The following is a 23,092-nucleotide window of genomic DNA, read 5'->3' as shown; positions in this document are numbered from 1 at the left end:
TTATAGTTGAATAAATCTGAGGCAAAAACTCAGGCTCCAGTGTGGCAAACTCAGCTCCTTCAGAGTTCGCATTTTCTCAGCAATGACGAAACACTCAAAATAATCTTACAATGTTGACATTAATATAAAATAAGCAAATTACGGATGGTAATTACAGATGAATTAAGCAACAACACCATGCTTCTTCAGCTATGGTGCAAAATGAACAGAGGGGTTAAGGGCAGGCATGCTGTTAAAATGGGGAGAAAAAAAAAGCTTGAACAAACTCTTCATTTGGGAAAACCACAATATACTGAACATAATAATAATAATAATTAAAAAAAAAAAAATAACTTACTGTAAATACAAAATAAATTCAAACTTTTCACTACAGGGGTGATGTACTGAACATTTTACAACTCCGTTAATTTGTTTTTGCTTAAAATAAAATGTGTATTTTGTTGAACGTGAACTCTTGGGTATGACCATTCAAGTTTCAAAAGGTTGGGTCAGTTTGACCTACATCATGGCAGAAAAGGGCTAGTAAACCCAGAACACAGTACTTGTGTTTTTAATCAAAGTACTCAACGCACACATGACCTCTTGTCAAACCAACGTTTAACCAGCCAGTCTGGAGGACAGAAGTACCCGGAAGCCTTCAAGTATTAGTTTTTTCTTTGCCCCAATCAAATCAAAATTGTTTCTGCGCAATTACCAAAGAACAGCGAATCTCAAAATAAACAACAGAAAATAAGAAAATTAAAACAACAATCAATCATACAGAAGGAACGTTTCTCCACTTTGACAGATTGGATTTGCTGAACAGTCGTCCGGGGGGGGGGGTTGCTGCTGACCATATTATTGGAGCTGAGGAACTTGGAGAAAAGCAAAAATAGCACAAGAGTATTACTTGAATTATTTCCATGTGTTTGCAGTCTGCGAGATCGACGAGCGAGAGGGGATCATGTCCAGCAGGTACTCCCTCTGACGAGCGTCGGCGCTGGCTGACGACTTGTGACCTGTCAGGCTGGGGTTCACGTAGGCCATAGTGACTCCTGTGAACAGGCAACAAAGCAGCAGGTCAAGGTGTGGAGCAAGCTGCACGCTGGCAGTTTAATGCCTTTTGAGTTACACTTAACGGTTATTTTCGATTGCTAAAACGACAGCGGTCACAACTGAAGCCACATGTGCAAAACTCTAACCACAGTCTGCACCACCAACAGTCACCTGAGCTAAACAGTTGACATCACCTGCAAAACTCATTCACAGCAACACAACTCTTCACACACACACACGTCTCAAAACAGGCTCAGTGCAGCCAAACACTCAGAACAATCCTCACTGAGATAACACACACACACTGTCACTCAAAACACACTCAGAGTAAAAACACTAGCATCAAACACCAATACAAAAATAAAACACTTGGAATCTTTACGGTTTGAATAATTTGAGTGATTTCATACAAATCTATATTTTCTTTAAAGAAAAGAGCAATTCTTTCACATGAATTTATTTTATAACATAACCAGTGAACTAAATGAAGGAATGAAAATCAGCAGTTTGCTTCATTACAAATATCTTTTGTCTGTAGTAATTTATGTAATTATTGGAGAAAAAAAAAAAGTTACAGACTAAAAAGGTATGTAATGGTAACAAAGAATAATGGGACTAATCCTGCCTCTCTCCAGCATCAGGCCACACGTTTTCATCAACATCACATGGGATGTCCTCTCTTGCCATGTGCCTGCATCAGCTCTACATACAAATGAATGTGGTGTTTCCATTGCTTCCACCTCCATTACTTCCTAAGAGGGCACAGTTTTACTGTAGTAATGCTAGTTTTTTTAATAGCTGTGTATGTAACCTCAGACATCTTACCTGGACGTAGTGGTATCTTTGCTCTTTTAGCCATTCACTGTTTCTCTCAAATGGTACAATGTACGCAAGTGTTTTATTCTTACTTGCTGTTTATGAATATATATATATATATATATATATATATATATATATATATATATATATATATATATATATATATATATATATATATATATATATATATATATAAGCTTTAAAATGGCTTGTGTTTAAAATTCATCTGTCTGAAATCTATTCTGTTTTGAATGTGTGGTTAACAGTTTTGACAGCAGTGCGTTAGCATTTGAACAAAGTGCTGTAAATCCACAGTGTTGTGCACGTTGTGGTTAAAGTCATGGGATAAGTGTGTAGAGTTTTGAAAACTGTGTTCAAGCGACCAACTAGAGTTTAGTTCCCATGAACTGCTGCTGTGCAGACTGTGGTTAGAGTTTTGCGCATGTGACTCCAGTTGTGAACACTGTCGTTTAGCAATGGAAAAAAACTGTAAGAAAAGAAAGCAGCAGTATGATTTGACAAAGCACCTGAATACATAGCCACCCGTGTCCCCACAACACACAGACGTCTAGACACAAGGAAAAATGACAGAATTTCTTCCCTAAGGTTTTGGTAGTGACAACCAGAGAAACTAAACCACCAAACTGGGGGACTGAAGTAGGAAGGTTGAGATCACTGGCAGGGGGAGGAGTGGAGAGTGGGATTGCCTTGTCCGAAAACATTTCCTCTTTAACTGTATTTTATTTTGTATCTAGTGTATGAGATCATACTGGAAGGTAACTTTTGTTTAAGAATCCTTAACGTGAATTTTTTTTTTGGACGTAAGATGTTCAAGGATTGCTTTTGGACCAGACAGGAATTTGAAAGAGAGCCGATGTCAGCCGGCAGGCTGGTATTAATGTGAGTCTACCTGTGTTGCTGTTGCTCTGCTTCTTCCATGCAGTGGATGAGGCACTACCTCCGCTGATATTCCTGCCGCCGGCGGTTCCACTGCTGCTCACCTTTGAACTCTGGACAGAGCGCAGGGAAACGTGGGCATTCTTACCTGGCCGGCTGACCAAAGCTGCAGCCGCCACTGCACTCTGCAGCTGGGAGGAGGAGGAGAAGGAGTGGGGGACGCCCCTCACCCCCAATGATGAGGCACCATGGGACAGCTGGCCCTGGGAGCTCTGAGGGGAGTTCAGAAACAGAGAGGGGTCTTGAGTTACAGTTGCATCAAGTGCACAAATGCTTTTCTTTAAAATAAAAAAAGAAATGGATAGATGGCTTGGGTGGCGGCTTTTGAAAAAATGTCATACAAAACGGTTTGCCAGATTGGATGTATTTACTAGAAAATGGGGAAAGCATCTGAACTTTCTAAGAAGCTTTGTGCTGGGAAGAGACGTGTATGATGGTCTTAAAGGTCCCATGACATGGTGCTCTTTGCTTTTATATAGACCTTAGTGGTCCCCTAATACTGTATCTGACGTCTCTTTTATATAGACCTTAGTGGTCCCCTAATACTGTATCTGAAGTCTCTTTTATATAGACCTTAGTGGTCCCCTAATACTGTATCTGAAGTCTCTTTTATATAGACCTTAGTGGTCCCCTAATACTGTATCTGAAGTCGCTCTTATATAGACCTTAGTGGTCCCCTAATACTGTATCTGAAGTCTCTTTTATATAGACCTTAGTGGTCCCCTAATACTGTATCTGAAGTCTCTCTTATATAGACCTTAGTGGTCCCCTAATACTGTATCTGAAGTCTCTTTTATATAGACCTTAGTGGTCCCCTAATACTGTATCTGACGTCTCTTTTATATTTTTTTTTTTTTTTTTTTTTTTTTTTTTTTTTTTTTTTTTTTTTTTTTTTTTTTTTTTTTTGTTTTTTTTTTTTTTTTTTTTTTTTTTTTTTTTTATATTTTTTTTTTTTTTTATTATTTTTTTTGAAGTTTCTTTTATATAGACCTTAGTGGTCCCCTAATACTGTATCTGAAGTCTCTTATTATATAAGACCTTAGTGGTCCCCTAATACTGTATCTGAAGTCTCTTTTATATAGACCTTTGTAGTTTTTTAATAATTTTATAAAATAATTAAATAAAAATAAATAATATAAAAAATAAAAAATATTAAAAAAATTAAAAAAAAAAATAAAAATAAAAATAAAAAATTATAAATTTTTTTTTTTTTATATTTTTATTAATTTTTTTTTTTTAAAAATTTTTTTTTTCCCTTTTATTTTTTTTTTTTTTTTTTTTTTTTTAAAAATTTTTTTTCTTTTATTTTTTATAAAATTTTTTTTTCCAAATTCAGCCTTACAGCCACTAGAGCCAGTCCCACAATGAGCTTTCCCTAGTATGTGCCATTTCTATGTCTGTTCATGTTGCAAATTGTATGTGTTGTATGTTGTTAAAAAAAATAAAAATTGTTATTAACAGAAAAAATGAAAAGGGATTCCCACCTGCTTGACGGAGTGATGGTGAACCATGTTGGCTCCTCGGCTGGCCTGGTGGAGGTGCTGGGAGGATGCTCTGGCGTGAGCCTGCTTCAGCTGCTGGGACACCAGCTGCTCGGCTTTCATCGACGAAGAGGACGAGGAGCTACTGTGGGAGACCGGTGAGGACGTCTGCTGAAAAATACGCTGCTCGATTTCCTGCTCTTGTTGCAGGGCTTTGACAAACGCAGCTTTCAGCCTCTTGGTATGCTCAGCTTTCAAAACCTTTTTTTGATTGGAAGACATGCAGTGTTCACAGAGGACTGTCCCGCCTTTTGTCTTGTCGTGCCTCCAGCGGCAGGTGAAGTCGGTTTTGCACTGGGTGCAGGTGAAGGGGTCTCTGGTAATGGTCTTGGACAGTGCTACACCTGTCTTTCCTGAAGGGACAGAGATGGGAAAACAGACAGAGGTGCTTGTATCTTGTATATAGGAAGAAACAGACACAGATAGATAGATAGATATTTAAATCCTGGGTGAAAGTGGGGATGTCCTGACTACATATGGACAATATTTCAATTCCAGCCCAAGGAGATATGAGAAAATTGCTTGTTTTGTGCAACCAGCAGTCCAAGCTTTTTCTGTTAATCAACAGATTGATTGCCTACAACATGTAAATAAAAGCCATCAAATGAAGAAAAGTAACACACCTCTGTGGATGGTATCCAGCAGATTCTGTACCACTTCTTCCAGTCCCACCAGGTAGATGAACTCATTATTGGCAGCAGATGGCAGAAAGTTAAACTCTGGGGCAGGGGGCTTGGGTGGGGGAATCTCCAGTAGGGTCTTCTCCAGTTGTTTCCGCAGGGCGAGTTTGGCTGCAGCTTGGCGGCTGGCTGGAGAGTCATTCACGCTAACCACAGACACGCCGCTGCTTCCTGAGGAAGAGCCCTTCAAACTGGATGCCGAGGCCTTCGAAGACAAGCAAATACAGGACGAAACAAGACAGGTTTTATCATCCAGTTGACTTGTCTAAGCAATACATAAGTTACCAAAGGACTGTTGGTGTTGTTTTATTGCAAAGTGTTTAATGATCAAAGAACACTGATCAGACAGTTGGGAGCCCTATTCAAAGCTTCTGTGACCATATTAAAAAAGAAAATCCAAATATTAAAGAAAGCCTGATGAAGACCTACGTCGATCGCAACGCGTTGATCATTTTAAATACATATTGCCATGTAAAATATAGACATTTTCATTTTGTCACAAACCCTACAGTGTGCCTTGGATTGCGTTTGAAGGAGACTTGCATTTAAGAGCAGATGCAATGAGCCCTCCACAAGATGGAATAAACCCAGTGCACCTGAAGTATCCAAAGATCACCTGTATGTGAAGACCCAGCAGCGCTTCCTCTCCATTGTCTTCACATTAAAGACTGCCACTTCTAGATCAGAATTAAACTGCTATACACAAGTGTAAAATCCGGTGGTTAATATATGTAGTAATACATAGTAATATATAGTTTAGCTTATAACAGATTTAGCTATATCTATGGAGCAGTTTTGCTTCGTTTTCATACACAGGTTTGTATCCAATTCTAGTCGTGCATAATAACTAAAAGTCACTGTAAATTATAGCCCACAATGATTTCTACGGCAACAAAAAAGCATGCATTTAATCCGACAGGTAACGGATGATTTGATGCACAGACATGCCATCGCCAGCGCACATCAGCTGACACCTGCTCAGTCAACCAGTGTAAAGCTAGCAAGGTCACTGACGTTAGCTAGCTACTCAGTTTCACACGTTACCTTCACTTCAGTTCTCCGAAAATAGTTCGTTATGGGTAACTGGGCCATGTTTACCAAAAGGTAGGCTCATTAGTAGCGATGGATGCCATACTTTAAGTACCGTCACAAAAAAAAAAAGGTTATCGTTTCGTTTCCATGCTAACGGCAACATTCGGGTCTGAAATGTGAAGAAGTATGGCAAGCGCCATAAAGTAGTCCCCCAAACCTGCATGGCCAGCAGGGGGCGACTCCACTGGTTGGAAAAAGAAGTCCGATACTCCGATTGTGTAGAATTCTATGAAAAAATTACCCTATTTACCATATTTCTTGATTTATTACCTCAGTAAACAGTCAGCTGGAAAACTTGTGATCGAGTGGGGCAACCGACAAAATAAACTTTCTTCCAATTATATACACACAGTATATATATATATATATATATATATATATATATATATATATATATATATATATATATATATATATATATATATATATATATATAAATTGCCTTGTTAACTCATAGTAAAACACACTTCATTTAAAGTCAGGCTAATTATTTAGTATTTTTTACTACTGATAGGGCTGGGCAATATATCAATATATGAGGCTAGATATTGTCTTAAATTTTGGATATCGTAATATGACATAAATGTTGTCTTTTCCTGGTTTTAAAGGCTGTTTTACAGTAAAGTGATGTACTTTTTTTGAACTGACCAGACTGTCTATTATTTGCCTTTACCCAATTAGTCATTATATTCACTTTACTGATTATTTATCTAAAATCTCATTGTGTAAACATTTTGTGAGAGCACCAATAGTCAACCATACGATATCGCTACAATATCGATATAGATGTATTTGGTCAAAAATATTGGGATATTTGATTTTCTCCATATCGCCAAGCTCTATTATTTACACCCTGGATGTAAAACCTATATGTGCATACTGTCCTTTTTTATTTTTACTGGAAAGCACCTGTGAAATACTAACCAGTGTGTTGGCACTACTGCCAATCCTGATGAGGCCTGAGTGGGCCATGCCTCTCTGGCCGTGACTTGCAGGGGCTGAGGTCCTGGAGCCCAACAGCAGAGGGGGGGGTCCTGAGCCTCCAGAGGCAGCCAACTGCTGCTGCTGCTGCTGGCGCAGAGCCTGGATCTGCTGTGGAGATACAGAGATGGGCTAACCAGGACAATGAGAGGGATGACACAGAGGGACATCACAGACAAACGTAGTGGAGGACAAGGGAGGGGCATCAAAAGCACCAAGGCAAAGGGCACACACAGAGAGAGAAAGGGAGACCATAAGTCCTAAGTTTAAGTGTTAATTCTTTCCCTGCAGATAGTCCAAGAGTGGAAAGCAGCAGTGAGATGAGAGACCTCAGGCTATCATTGCCCTGACAAAGACAACATTTAAAAAACGACAATAAATATAACATTTAGAAAAAAAAACAACGTCATTTTCTTCCTTAGCGTGGTTATAATATCGTATTTCCCCATGACTCACCTGTGTCCCTCTGACCAGAGGCGGCATTATGATCTGGGAGCCATGTTTGGACGACACCTGCTGGCCTCCTCTCACCAGCGGCGGAGGGATCACTGTGCCTGAACTCCTGCCTGTCAAAATCTGGTCAGAGAAAAAAATAAAATAAAACACCATCAGAAACAGTATAAACTACAGTATGAAGATGCTGTCACACAGATATGCGGCTTGACTGCATGTGTCATAGTAGAGCATTGACCTGCGGAGAGCCTTTATTGCTTGTAATTGTTCCCCGAATGAGAGGAGGAGGAGCCGAGGAGCCGGAAAGACCTGAGGGCTGTGAAGGAAACGGAGAAAGATATTAAACAATGAACAGGATGCTTGAAGTGGAAGGCCGTGTTGTGGGGATGTGCGACTCTTTGGGTTTACCTTCTGGAGAGTATCCTTTTGTATCTGGCTCTGTCGAAGTTTCTTCAGCAGCACCAGCTTGGCCTCCTCCAGTCTCAGCTCCACCTTCAGCTGCTTAATGATGCGCTCCCTCTCCATTGGGCTGCTCTTCTGCACTCCACAGATAACAACATCACTTACACCACTCGCTTTACAAAAGACAAAAACCCTTTCCAGTGACTAAAGGTCTTTTCAGACAGGGAGCCATCGTCTCGCCTCGTAATTCTATTTCAGTGAGAGGTGTGCGGGCAGGTGGGGAGCGGCGCGGGAGATCTGACAAGTGACGCAATGCAATCCCTGTCACGTAACTGTCACGTTCGGGCTCGTCACACGCACGCCAAAAGAGTTGGATGGCCTTGAACTTTTCCCTACGCGAGCAACGCGCAGTGCAAATAAATGAACAAGAGACTGATCCTTGCTGTTTGTTTTCTAAACAGTTATCAGGACATAGACAGGACATAGACACTGTCTATGTCCTGATAACTGTTTAGAAAACAAACAGCAGACAGCACAAGACTGGATTTATCGGATAACCTCACGTTTGAAATGAAATGAAGCTAATGAATAATTTACGACTATGCTAAATTTAGCTACATTTGGCTATCAACTACAACAGTCTGTGGTTAGGAAAGTCTAGGATTACCACTATTTGTTATGAATCGACCTGTGATTAGGGATAAATGATTGACACCACAGTCAACTAATGTCATTCAGTTGATACGGTAGCGCACAGAATACCCATGGTTACCACGCATTGATTGCCCGGCGTTTCCTCGCGGAGCGTTGACTGCCTGTCTGTTCACATGAGGAGCGCAGTGAGACCCCGCAAAACCGCGAGGTAGTGCGCGGAGCAGAGAGACAAAGCGCAGCGCAGGAATGTTCTGGAATTGGGGGCGCCATGAAAGGTCAGCGGCAACAAGGTCAAAGTTGAAATAATTTGAACTTTGAGCGCAGCTTTACCATCTAAAACGACCTTAAAGCATTCACATTGGAGCCTAACCGGTCCACTAACAGTCACGCATCATGTGGGACATTGGACATCTGCATGGTCAGTTGCTCTGAGCATCAATGAAATGCCTAGAGTGCAATTTAAATCTTTGAGGGTAGAAAATAACTTGTTTACACCAAGGCCCAACTTAACCAACTTTCCGTGTCCACATTTAAAAAAAGCTTATAACCAATAACAAGCCTAGGTCATGATTTAAACATGTCTCAGGATCCATCTCTGTAGTATAGTAGAAGAATAATACGCATGACTTCTAGCTTTGTGTATGTGTGTCTCACCATGAGCAGGTCTGTGTCCAGCTCCTTAAAGTGGCTCAAGCCATTCATTGGTGGACTGGGAGAGTCATTATCGGACAAGATGATGACATCGTCATCTTCAGGGGACGGAGGGCGCTTCTCTCTTTTTATACTGCTGGACACAAGTAGGACAATGACATTCAAATTTAGATCTCCGGATTTTATACATCTAGCACGGATACTGACTACAGTGAACACAAGTAAGCAATATAGCAGTTATGTCAAAATTGTTACTCAAATTAAAATGTAAGGATGTAAAAGAATATAAATTATGAGGAAAAGTTATTTAATCCATTTTAACCTCTTCCACATTCCCCGTTTATTTCCTCTTAGGTAGATTTACAGCTGTCAAAATCCTCTTATTTTACACTATCTGACAAATATTCTGTTTCAGCTCGTTCCAGCTTTTAACTGAAGCTTTAGGATGTGAAATATTAAAATTCAAGACCCGTGTTTTTTTTTTATGGTTACACCAAGATATTCTAAATAAATGCCTTGTGCATCATTATGAGTTTGTACTGATGGATCCAGTGGGGGATGAGGTTAGGAACATTGTATGGCTATTTGGGGCAAGATGAAGACGCACACATCAACTGGCTTGAGTTCTAGCATCCATTAGTAATATCTGTATTCATGGAGGGTTGACTGCTCCAATATAACCTAGAAAGTCCAGATATCTCTCCACACAGCTTCTCTTCATGTTGTTGCTATTCCATCAACAGAACAGTCCTACAATCCAAGGAGGAGCAAGGTGGGACTTTAAGCTCCAGTAGAGGTCTTTTAGTCGCAATGCAACAGATGTTGGAGAACACGCATTTCCTGTTGAAACAGGATATTGTGGCAGCGCACTATAGAGTACTGTAGGCGTCATTCTACATACCTCATTCAAATCATGCTAAAGGAAATTAAAGCATGTGGCAATTTTGAGGGCAGTCTGGATTAAGCCACACATATTACACATACCCCCTCAAAACACATACGTATAGCTTCTCGTGCAAAGTGACAAGACGGAATTTAATGAACAGAGAGTGCAGAGGTCCCTTTGTGCTCAGTTAACAGAACTGGTACCTGACCAATGGCAACTGAGGGAGGTACTGGGCTGGTATTAAAAGGTATTCCTGAAGAGCAGCGTCTATGTGTTTTTTTGTCTTGGTGTTGTTGAGGATGAATTTCATTTTGTGGTCTGTTGCCCCATGTACAGTGACAGAGACAGAGAAATCAGTCATTTGAAGAAAAAAAAAAATCAGTCGCAGAGCCCAGATTTGTTTAGGTTGTCTGAAGGTTAAATGTTGGGTTGGCTCTTTAATGAAGACATTTATAGAAAACGCATGAAAGCTAAGACCGAGAACACTGTATCCAACATAATAAGACCTTTTTCTTTTGGAATGTTTTGACAGGATTTCTTTTGGAATTTGTGGAACTGTAGGTCATGACTGGTCATGTGGCCATCCTGGTTGTTGTTGCTGTCCGGTGTCTTGTAGGCCCATATGGGCTCGGTAGCATACTGTGCTCAAATAAACAAAATCAATCAATCAATCTGGTTTTGGGATTACACAGATAAAGATGATGTATTTCTATGAAGTCGTTTAGATCTACACATGACAACGCTCTGAGGCCTGTCTCTCCTCTCCGTCCTCCTTGTGTGTGTGCGTGTGTGTGCGTTAGTCTCTCCCATAGAGGTCTCTCCTCAGGGCTTAGCGCCATCATCACTTCCTGTGGATTAATCACTACTCTTCCAAAGAAGTCACATGACCTCAAAGTCATCATCACGTGACACACTCATTTTTTTTTTCTCCTCCCCCCCCTGCCCTCACTGTTCCTTCTACTGTGGAAACCATGGCAACAACCGGCTGGAACCGGTTTGTGACACACGGCTTCATTTTGTGTGAGGGGAGTTTTTAGGGTTCAGGTGGTGAGTGGGGGGAAAATGGAGGTAGACTAAAAGATAAAGTTAAACATCACCTCTGAGGACAACTACACACCACCAACCCCCAACCCCCCACCCCCACCCCAACCCCAACCCTACGCAGTCATAAACAACATCAGGATCATAAAAGTAACTTTAAACATTTTCAGCCCTTTAAGATTCAAATAAAGCGCTGTTAATCCTTTTGTATACTCTCATAAGTGAGGTTCCCCCCCCCCCCAATAAAAAACAAGAAGCCTGCAGTCGTTCTGCTGTCTACATGAAGTTTCCTGCACATTTGCATCGTGGCTTTTTTGACGGATACTTCATGTGGTTGTCACAGCTGAAGAGCGTTGACTATGAACTGTTTCTCACCCTCTGGAGGTGCTCATGTCCACAGGCTGCTCTCCCGTCTGAACTTCCACTTTAATGGTGGCCTTCACCTCGCCCGCAGCCAGCATGCCACCGGGCGCCTTTGGCTCCGTCGGTCGGACCTGGCTCCTTGTATCCACAGCTGGCTCAGTCTTCACCTTGCTGGCTCTGTCGTTGCAGTCAGTCCGATTGTCTGAGCGGGGTTCAACCATCGTCTGTCGGGCCCGCTCCTGATCCTGCTTCACCGGCTGAGAGGCCAAAGGTAACGCTAAAGATAATGGCGACCGGCTCTTCTCCTGCTCTTGCTCGTGCTCGGATCCAACCATAGTCCGGCTCGGATCGTCATGTGCCAGAACAGGGTCGGGTTCAAGTTCAGTTTGTTCCTGTGTTGTGGCTTCAGATGTGTCCAATTTAGGCTTTTTGCTTTCACTGTCAGCGTCAGAGAGTTCTATAGACTGCGGAGCAGCATCCTTCTCCAGCGCCCTCTTCTGGCTGCGTGTCTGGCGGACAGCCTCCTCAGACATCCCCTGCAGATAAAGGAAGAAATAACTTTTTTTATCTGTATTGAATATACATTTAATTAATAAATTAAATTTCTTATTATCATTTATCTGGAGAAACATTTTAAGTATGCACGCTTAGGCTGCGTTCAGACAGAGAAACGGCAATCTGGCGATTTTACGTCGGATCGCTGTTGTCTTCCGTTGTCCTGTTGTGTTCTTTAACCCCCCAATTAGCACATGTAAACTTTATATTTCACAACTACTGTTTTTCGTCAGATCGTTTATAGATCTCAACGTTTCCGACCGCACTTGAAGGCAGCTTCATTTCACGGAGAAAGAGAGAAAGAAAAGAGACAAGCAAGACAGATTGACTGTGCTTTGTTGTTTGGAAACATTCAGCTGTTACACAAACTCCTGGACAGTTCAACGCTTGCGTTTCGTGTTTTAAAACTTTCTTGTGGCAGCGATAGAGGCAGTGATGTTTCCTGTTTCCTGTACGGGACTCTCACACAAGGGGTGTCACTGCCCGATGTGAGTCGAGCGCAGATTTGAGTCGCGCATTCGTCACTTTGCGACGAGTGCAGATGTGAGTTGCGCATGCGTCACTTTGCGACAAGTAGCCTCCAAGATGCTAACGGCTTTTTGAGCTAACGCACAGTCTATGAGCTAACGTTACCAATCAAACAATCATAGCTAAAACGTTTTTGAAATGACTGCTGCTGCTGGCTACAAGTTAGCACTCAAACACAAAGGCTGTCACTTGAATGGCATTTTGAGCTAACCGTAAGACGCAGGCTGCATGAATGCCCACTTATGCTGAAAATAGCAGATGAGATAAAATGGTTGGTCAATTGTTTTGAAGTAGTTGAACCTGCCTAGCCACTGCAGATGTAAACAAGTTAAAAGGGAATAAAAAAAATACATCTTTGCTTGTGAAATACTGTATGGGAGTTACAGTTAAGGTCAAACACTTAAAAGAAGTTGGAGCATCAGTTTGAGTTTAAACATAACTTTTGTTGTTTAGAAGAAAGCTCCACAGGTCCCCTTTAAGATGTCAGTTCAAGTGAAAATAGATGAGCTGAAAGCAGCTAAAAACACTGGAAGTGGAATTAATGAAAATATTTGATTTCCGTTTAAACCTTAAAAAGTAGTTACATTATCATTTTCTATGCAAGTCCTGAAAGACGTCAAAACACAATTTAAAGTGTAAGAGATGAAAGCAGCTGAAATGTCTGTCGAGTTATCAGTCATTTATAAACAAGTGTAGTTCTGGGGACGGACAGGTACAAAGATTGATGATTGAGGTTTGTTCTCATAATGATGTCAAATCAGACGAGAGCCAGATGGGTAAATAGTGAGAAATATTGTCAATGCGTCACCAAAGGTCTATTCATTTAGCTCTCAGCAACCAATGAACCTCCAGCAATGTATAGATAATTAATGACAAACGTTAGAAACAACAGAAGTGCACTAGTGCACAATGCTTAAAAAGACAATGTTAAGCTCTGATTAGATGTCACATTTTATTCCTGTTATGTTGACATTCTCTGACAAAACAGTACCGAGCCATTATAATAATATTCATTTTACTGAAAGTGTTGTTGGGATCGTGGGCCTGTCATTCCGAATTTAGACCAAACTGACCTTGAATCAGCTGTAGGAGACACGTGGTGACTAAAATGGCCCCCAGACAAAACATGTGGGATTAGGAAGGTCACATGACCAAGATGTTGACTTGCGTATAATTCCAAAATGTCCAATTATCCAAAACCAAAAACCAAAGGAAGGGAAAACTGAAAAAAAGATGGGAGAGTATTCAGTAAGTACTCAAGTTCAGTGAAAAAAAAAAAAAAATCTGAGGATCACGTGAGTTTTGTAAGAGGGGTAGCAGCAAAGAAAACAGCAGTGAGACATTAAACCGCTGGAAAAACATGACAACATCGTAATCAGATCAGAGTTAAAGGGGACTTGGGAATATCCAAAATTAACTGGAGCATGAATTCTGTTAAAATATTCATAATGACCTGTGAATCCAAGTATTTAAGTAATTTATGTGTGTTAAGTGAAATTATTTATTTTATTCATTTCAAAGAGCTTGTGCATAACCTTCCCTTCCTTGAGTCAGACACCAGAGAGCACCAGATCCATTACCGTCTCTGATATCCCCCTGTACAACTAATTCCATCCCACCAGTAGTGGAGACGTAACGATGCAGCAGCTCCTTCTGACAGTTGGTTGAGCGGTTACAGAGTGCACACACTCACAGATGTGTGCACCAGTACAAGGGAACATACTGGGCAATATGTCGATATTATATCGATATACGAGGCTAGATATCGTCTAAAATTTTGGATACAATATGACACGTGTTGTCTTTTTCTGGTTTTAAAGGCTGCATTAGAGTAAAGTGATGCGATTTTCTGAACTAACAAGTCTGATCTAGCTATTCTGTTATTTGCCTTTACCCACGTAATCATCATATCCACATTTCTGATGATTATTTATAAAAAATCTCATTGTGGGGGCGGCCTCTAGCTCACCCAGTAAGAGCGTTCGCCCCATGTTGGCTGAATCCTGCAGCGGCGCGAGTTCAAATCCAACCTGCTGCCCTTTGCTACGTGTCATCCCCCATCATACCTTTCATGTCTATCCACTGTCAATGTATAAATAAAGGGAAAAGCCCCCCCCCCCCAAAAAAAAAATCTCATTGTGAAAGCACCAATTGTCAATAATCCGCAATAATGACATCTAGGTATTCGGTGAAAAATATCATGATATTTGGTTTTCTCCATATTGCCCAGCTCTACATATAGACAGCCATTACCCCTACAGTGGCTGCTCTGAATCCCTCAGTGTCAGGTCAGAAATAAGAGGAGACACAGGGAGATGCTAGACCACATGGGTCAATACACATTTTTTTGTTTACCTTTATGGTTCTGATAATGGCCGATCTTACATTGTTCTGTGTGTATAAACAACCATTTATGTAGAACAGACACCATGCCTCTACACTCTTATACAGCGTCTCTTATCCACACATGATAAAGTATTCTGCTTACACCTGTACAGTTATTAATATACACCATTTCAATGTCAAAATTGAAGGAATTCTGTACGACAATCTGATAAGCGAACACACTTCAAGCAGCATTAGGATAGGTGTGCGGAGGTGAGAAAGTAACAAGGCTTTGAACTTCTCTCTCAAACTCTCTTTTTTTCATTCTTTACACAGCTATTTCTGTCACAACAATACTATCAACGCCTTTCAGGAGAGACTGTCTTAACGCGTGCACAGTTATCCCCATATTTAAACGTTTACCACTTCTTGTCCCTGACTTTTCACACAACTTGCGAGCGTGGCCGTGGATCACGTATAAACACTTCTTTCTTCAAGTTCTGACATGGTCATACTAGTTCTTTTCGAACATAGCTGGGCCCTGAAACATGTACGGAAAAGAAAGTGACTTGCAGTCCAACGATGAGTGCGTTTCCTTGTGCACTACTATCTCAGTTATCATTAGGTTTTTGGGAGCAGCCTCGTTTAAGTGCTGCTCATGTTCATGTCCCATTCTATCGACATCAAGAAACTGCAATACTGCGACATGCGAGAACACTTTATAGGTTTCCTGGTACCTTGTAGTTAGTCAGAAAAACATAATGGAAAATGATTTGAACTCAGCTACTAAGGTTAACTCTCAGTCAGCACAGAAATGAGCCAAAGTGGTTCAGCACGCAGATGCTCAAAAACCTAAAAGACTGTTATGACCATGCAAACGGGTATGCGAATAACCAGGTTTTAATGTTCCATGTAAACCATATCCAGAATAAGAGTGCTTGCTGCGACACAAATTGCCCTCTGGGACAAATAATAATAAATTGACTGGTTGATTGATTGATTGATTGATTGACCGACCAGGATACGACTCAAAAATCGACACGCTATCATGCATGTACACGCACTCCTTTAAATGACTTTGGCCATTATCAAATGGGTTCAAGCTACATGTGCAGGAGACGACCTGTGCTCAAAGTTCAGAATCTCAAACAGAAAGCACAAGTGACATTCAAAAGACTGACTCAGACCGTTGTCTTGACACAGCAGAGGTATGCTCTGAATCATATTCATGCATGTATGTTACAGAATCGAGGCCCTGTCCTGCCAAGTCTGCGGAGGCCCTCGGTCTGCCCAGCGACGCACTACAGGAAGCTAGGTTTTTTTAGACTAAAAAAGGACTACAATTAACCCTTACAACCTACTACTTCTCAGTAACACACACTGTACACGCTCCTACCCCTCCCCTTCCTGTTCTAAGAATGGTTACGGTGGCGAGCATAAAGCACACTCAGTGTGTCCATGATGTACCTATACACAATCTGATACGTACAGTCACAATGCAGCATGTAGAGCATTCATCTAATAACACAGAGCTGACTACGTTGTTTTTTTGTTTTTTTTGATTCTCTGAAATCGACAGACATGACATGACCCTTCCCAGGATTCAGTGGGACACAAAGCACTTTTCCTGAGAACCGGTTTAAACTGGTTGGCTAGTGTGTGTGTGTGTGTGTGTGTGACTGAGAGAGAAGCTGAAGCTGGGTTTAACCCTTCAGATGCTGGAGCAGACGCCATGCCTCCACAGTGACGGCCATTACACGGTATGTGAGTGCATGTGTGTGTGCTGGGGAAGAGTTGTGATGGCATTATTAATTCTGATGTGTATAGCTGTGAAATGATGCTGGGGGAAGAAGTTAGACATGCTACCACCCACACAGCACCCCCCCACACACACACACACACACACACACACACACACACACACATGGACACTGACCCTATCTTTGTAACAGGGGATCTGAATGGCTGACAGGTTTCACATTTCATCTCCATGGCAGTTTACACACATTTCCATCAAGCCCACCCACACACACACACACACACACATATGGTGGATCAAACACCCACCCAAGAACTTGACATCACATGCAACCAGTGCAAGGGCTCTGAAAGCAACTAAAGCGGAAAGGCAAACTCAACTCTACACTATAAATTAATTCTATGTACACAAAGTTAATATACAAGTCACACACACACACACGCACACACACACACACACACACACACACACACACACACACACACACACACACACACACACACACACACACACACACACACACACACACACACACACAGATAAAGAGCTACAATGTCCATTTCAATATTATACTGTTTTGAACAGACAGCACGTGTGGTTATGAAAGGTTCATGGTACGATTATCAGAATTATCTATGTTAAATATTCAAATAAGATGGAAATCCTTGAACAGCATTACGACGCTGTAAAGACGTCATTGTACGATGTGTGGTGGTGGTGGTCATGGGGATGTGTCCTTAAGTTTGTTGGGCTCCTGCCTTTGGCTGTCACTCTTTTAATACATTTTTATCATAGCCTAAGCATAATAGTTTTCCACGAGTAAATCTTTCTGGCAAAACACATTATTTCTACGTCTTTTCCCAGCATGCTGTTGGGTCTTCCATTGTAGGAGGGGGCAATATTTCTGTTGAACGGGTATAAAACGGCACACTAGTGGAGATATGTGCCATGATATGAACTTTGAATGCTTTGTAAAGTATCTGCAGTGAAATAAAGTTCATGTTAGGCTGCAAATGTGCAAGGCTTTAATACTACATATAAGTAAATAAAATTACATTACATCATTTTAGCAATCATCTTGCAGTCTGCTGTGTGTGTGTGTGTGTGTGTGTGTGTGTGTGTGTGTGCACGTGCACGTATGCATGTGTGTGTGTGTGTGTGTGTATGTGAATGTAATCAGTCCGCATTGACAAAATGACCACAAGGCTGGTCCTGTAACAAACACAATTTGTGTAATCTTATCTTTAAAATATGACTAATAACAAATAGAGTTTGTATGGCTCTTACATACTTGTAAGATTTAACCAACAGCATGTCAACTGTACATACTGCTGAAAAGTCAGACCTAAGTTATTACTTTATATCTTATTATTGCTCTATTTGGTTAACTGCTTCACAGGGGGAATGAATATTAAACAGTCTGTGTTTGAAGACTTTTAAAAAGATTAATCTGATTGAACTCAATGCTCACGTTAACATTTGCAGTGTAATTACATCACAATAATCACTACCACATTAGCCTATTGCACTGTGCAGGCACTTGACTCTTGGCGCCTCCAGTGTGGCTTTCACCAAGGCAGAATAGTACTTTTATCTGGTATCAGGTTGCCACTATCAGGACGCCGCTCATCCAAATCCACAGTTAATCGACAGCTGTCTTGTTTTCTGCTGAGTGTATTTTCTTCCTGCCCTGAGATGGCTATTTATCTAGTCAGTCGTGGATCATGTCAAGCATCAGTCACTTAAAAAGTCTTCAGAATAACTCTCAACTATCATCGATGTCTGGCTGCACATACAGTATGTGTTCAGCCTTTTATTTACCCACTGACAGACTTAACATGTGAAAACATATTTCTACACTGCACCGAGTTTTCAGAAAACACCTGCACCCACGCAGTCGCGCCATCTTGTAGAACTGCTGCACCAGCAACACATTCTAATCATTTATCTGGTTACATCTGTCAGAATAACAAATGCTAGCGACGACGGTCTCCAAGCATCTACTACCAGTAGTAACAAAACCTTTACGACAAAAACAATTAAATCTGTGCTGGCATAATTGAATAAATTTAGATTTGGAACTGATCAAGGTTTGCTCAATGACATAACTGATACTCTGAAACTGAAACAAGCCAGTGCTTTATGCAGCAACTAACAGCACCGTCTACACACAACAGGCAGAAAAAGGCAATTAGAGAGCAAATTGCTGCATATATATTTGATGAAATCATGGAGGCTTGACTAAACAGTTGCCCTGTGACCCTTGCAGTCATGTGCAGCAGCTTAAAATGTGGCCAGCAGACGACCCTTTTCCAGAACAGTGGCTGATTACACAACTGCTCTGGGCCAGTCTTGTGTGTGATCACTGGAACAGTGCTTTCCGGAATACCACAAAGCTGAAACTTCTGAACACTTTCTAATCACTCGGCCTTGTAATTGTAATACTATGAATGCCGTCACTCTGGGGTAGATAGGACTACCAGTGGATGAACAACTTCAGCCCAAAGCATTCGCCTCTCTTCTGAACAGTGTTAGTCCACCCCTTCTCTAAAAGGAAACCAGTATTTTGTTCGCAGCGACAGGTCATAAACAATGCAACCATGCAACAGATTGTTTACATGCAAATACCACTTCACAGGGCCTTTGTTCACACGAACAACTGAGATCTCCACAAAGAGGCAATAAAGTCTTCTAACGGCAGACCACTTCATTACTAAACCATCCTCAGTCTACATGGCATGCACAGTACTTGGTTTTAAGTGGCTTTGTTGTGCACAGGTCCTATTTAACCAATGATTACTAATAAGGATGTTATATATTACAAAATGTAGAGCTGTAACAGTTAGTTGATTGACAGAAAATTAATTTAGCAGCAACTTTGATAATCAATTGTTTCAGGCATAAATGGAAAAAATTCACAAATATTTTCTAGTTTTCTATACACTTAATTGGATTGTGGACTGTTTTGGCTGGAAAAAACCTTGGAATCTGGTCAACTGGGAAGGCTCACAATTTGCTATCATTCTATAAACCAAGCGATTCATCAAGAAAGTAATCAGAAGATTTAGCGAAATATTGAAAGAAATGGTCAGTTGCAACCCTAACAACAGCAATTACCTCTACCTAAATCTGTAAAAACAACCAGAAATACCAAAACCAAAATAAATTTGAAAAAAAAAATAATTTTTATTAGTCTGATTATGTGCATACTTCAGTTCACAGTTGTAGACTAGATTATTATTATTATTATTGTCACTGAGAATGCAGTAGATTTAAGTCTTGAATAAGGTTGTCAAAAGTAGCCTATCGATACTACTTTGATACTTTTTCTATACCAGGTGTTTAAAGATACATCACCGTTAATAATACATTTGATAGTATGGAAAGTAACAAAACTATAAATTTTTAAATCCAACAGTCACATTATTACAATGTGTTGGTATGTGTTCAGTGACTTTTTCTGTACCAGCACTGTGCAGGTTGTTAATAAAAAAAAGACAAAAAGTATTCTATTTAGTGTAGGGGAACTGAATTTAAGTCTTGATTTAAGTAGGCCTACATATGTTATAAGTCCTTAGTAGCCTACATCTAAATCAAAACCAGCATTTCATCAAAAGTGCAATTAAGCTTGATTGTCTTTTAAACTAGCACAAATAAAGTTAACGCCAGTAGCCATAGTGTCTTTAGAACACGATGTCAAATGCCGCATGTGATTTTCTGTCAACACATCGGCTTCCGTCTTTCATTGAATATTAGGGCTAAAAGCTTTTAAATGCTTCCAAGTGCGTACAAATTCAAACAGACATTAGACAAATTAGTATAAACTAGTTTGATGGCAGAAATCCGGAGCCTTATAGCTTTGTCCCGAAGCGCTGCACACTGGTATGGCTATGGTGGCTGGAAATGTTAGTGTGTGTGTGTGTGCGTGTGTGCCAGTCTGAGTGAGACAGAGAGGGAGTGTGTGCGGTGTGTGTCAGAGTGTGTGTGTGTGTGTGTGTTCAGCTTTAAGAGGAGGAAGACTACGGTTGTCACAGAGAGAAGTAGGAAGATTAGCTACCAGATAGCAGAACCAACACTGGTGCCCGGGGGCTTAAAGCGAGCGGCAGCGTCCACCATTAACCTTCCACCACCCAGTACACCTTCCAAACCAAACTCAGCCCTTTAAAAAACTAAACCCAGCCCACACTACATGTGCAACCAGCCGGCTTTTTTTATTATTATTATTGACACCACCTCAGAGGAGGTGAGCGTGTTATTAGTGAGCTAGCTAACATTAGCTAACACAAACAAAAACACGAAGCCAATTTGGCTCGGATAGTAAGCAGTTAACGTCTGAACATAACGGCTGTTGAAGACTTTTAAGTCAAAGTAGGCTAGTTACGTTAAAACTCCTCCAGCCGGGCTCCGTCAACATGATCCACACAACCAGAACCGAGCCCGAATCGTTGAACTGGCTGCACCCCGATGCGGGACAACCATCAGCTCAAAAAGCGGGCACAAACTTTTATCCCACAGCCCTAAAAGTGAGACTGTACGGGACTCGCCGGGACTGGTTACCTGGGTGTCCCTCCAGAAGAAGAAAAAACCGAATCGGAACTCGTACGTTTCATCAACCGGCCCAAGGACTGTGAGCGTGCCGCCGGAGAGCCGCTGGCGATGTCACGTTAACGTTATAATCCTTACCTCATTTAACCACTTCTAGCGCACAAAATCAAGTCCAGGGATCATAGTTACAAGCTGGCACGCGTAAGAAAACGTAAAATAAAAGAATCTTTGGCTGAGCAAGCCCCCTCTCCTCCCCAGTGCTCAACCTTTGGCTCTGCGGAGAAGTGTTACTTTTCAACAGCCCATCAGCTTCTTTATCGTCACAGATAGGTGGAGGAAAACCTGGCTCCTCTCGACGACTCCGAATAAAAGGCTCCTCTCAAACCACTTACTAAAAACTTCGGCTTCGTCTCAGTCAACTTACTCGGTCGCTTTGTCGCCCGTTCTTCACCGATGGTCGACCAAGGAATGTTTAATCTGCAGTTAACCTCGATAAATCGTTGCTTTTTTTAAATCCAGGGGATATCCTCTTTTTTCGGCCCTCCCCACTGCCGCGTCTGTTGCCAAATAATGCGCCTCAACACACATGGAGCCGCTGCGTCCTCTTAGTGGGCATGCGCACCAGGGCGACCAGATCGCATCATGCCACTGACCACCAAGGGCCAAAGCAGGACGACCCTATCAGGGGCCCCGGGCTCCTCGGGTTGACCCATGACTGTACCAGCAAGTACAAAGATCCCCTCCAACACTTCCTCTCTCTCACACACACACACACACACACACACACACACACACACACACACACACACACACACACACACACCCCATATAACAATGAGAACCTATACAATTTGAAGGCATCACACATTTCCACAAAGACACTCACCAGCATCCCAACTGCCTCCTAACGTTCAATGAAGACCTAAACCAGCAACCTCAGGTCAGGACTCAAAATCACTTTATCGCCAGTACGAGCACAATGGATCTGCATATAGGCTACCAAAATATAAACATATGACAATAAAAAAATAAATAAAAAAACTTGCAACATGTATAGAATCAAAATCAATTTACACAGTGGGCAAACAGTTTCAACAGCATGTAGCGCTAGTGCATAAGTGAAATAGCTACTGTGCAAGGCAGCCACAAACCAAGACTGGTTTGCCAATTGTGGACAGGTGGCAAACCAATTGCCCCAGAGCCCTAGACCCCCAGGGGGCCCTCAAAAGTCCCAGGTTTACTTTGTTATTTTTTGGTAATCTGAATAACTGCAATTTCTTTTAGACAAATTGCACCACCAAAGTACAAGATAATATGTGTCCTTTATTATTCTATAATCTTTTAGAGGGTCCTTGTGTTTAAATCTAGCTTTAAAATGAAATTATTTCAGTTTATATTGTGCTTCCATACCACATGTTCCTTGAAAAAGTTGTGTTTAATCAAAGTGCCACCAATAACTGACACACATAAACCTAAGGCCATGTGCTGAGTGCACTATACTAAATGGAAACCTTGTTAATACTGAGTGTGAGGTGGGGAGTTAATAAATGTTTGCCCAGGAGCCCCTAATAGGTCAGTCAGGCCATGTTGGGAAGTCTAGTAACTACACAACATGCATTCACATTATATAAACATGTAATATGGTGCATGTTTCTCCTTATAAAGTCTGGCAACTCCAGCATCATATTATCCCCCAAACTCAAACTCTGGTCTAACACCAGCAACCTCAGCTTCATGTTTCTCAACAGGAACCTGCATCAGCATCACCTTTGGATCCTTATCCCAACCTCAGCACCACATACATAATTACCTCATGTCTCTTAAG

At 41.3% G+C, this 23,092-nt stretch overlaps 1 protein-coding gene across 10 annotated transcripts; it reads right to left on the bottom strand.

Moving 5' to 3' along the window:
- Positions 1–635: 635 nt before the first annotated feature.
- Positions 636–21,859, bottom strand: LOC120569005 (transcriptional repressor p66 alpha-like). 10 transcript variants are annotated; one of them, XM_039816801.1, is made up of 11 exons: positions 21,660–21,859; positions 11,568–12,091; positions 9,269–9,401; positions 7,967–8,095; positions 7,797–7,874; positions 7,562–7,681; positions 7,049–7,237; positions 4,976–5,237; positions 4,296–4,705; positions 2,765–3,023; positions 636–1,034 (listed from the first exon to the last, which is right to left on the bottom strand). In XM_039816801.1, exons 2-11 carry the CDS (start codon positions 12,086–12,088, stop codon positions 895–897), a joined length of 2,241 nt encoding a protein of 746 aa, XP_039672735.1. In that variant the 5' UTR covers positions 12,089–12,091; positions 21,660–21,859; the 3' UTR covers positions 636–894. The 10 variants fall into 10 exon arrangements, with proteins under 10 accessions (XP_039672735.1, XP_039672732.1, XP_039672736.1 ...); XM_039816798.1 differs by having other exon boundaries at positions 21,692–21,859; XM_039816802.1 differs by lacking the exon at positions 21,660–21,859 and adding an exon at positions 21,534–21,601.
- Positions 21,860–23,092: the final 1,233 nt, after the last annotated feature.

The sequence above is a fragment of the Perca fluviatilis genome, chromosome 11 (genome assembly GCF_010015445.1).
Source record: "Perca fluviatilis chromosome 11, GENO_Pfluv_1.0, whole genome shotgun sequence".
Lineage (NCBI taxonomy): Eukaryota > Metazoa > Chordata > Actinopteri > Perciformes > Percidae > Perca > Perca fluviatilis.
The sequence above is the reverse complement of the archived record's forward strand: the minus strand, read 5'-3'. Positions and strand labels throughout refer to the sequence as shown.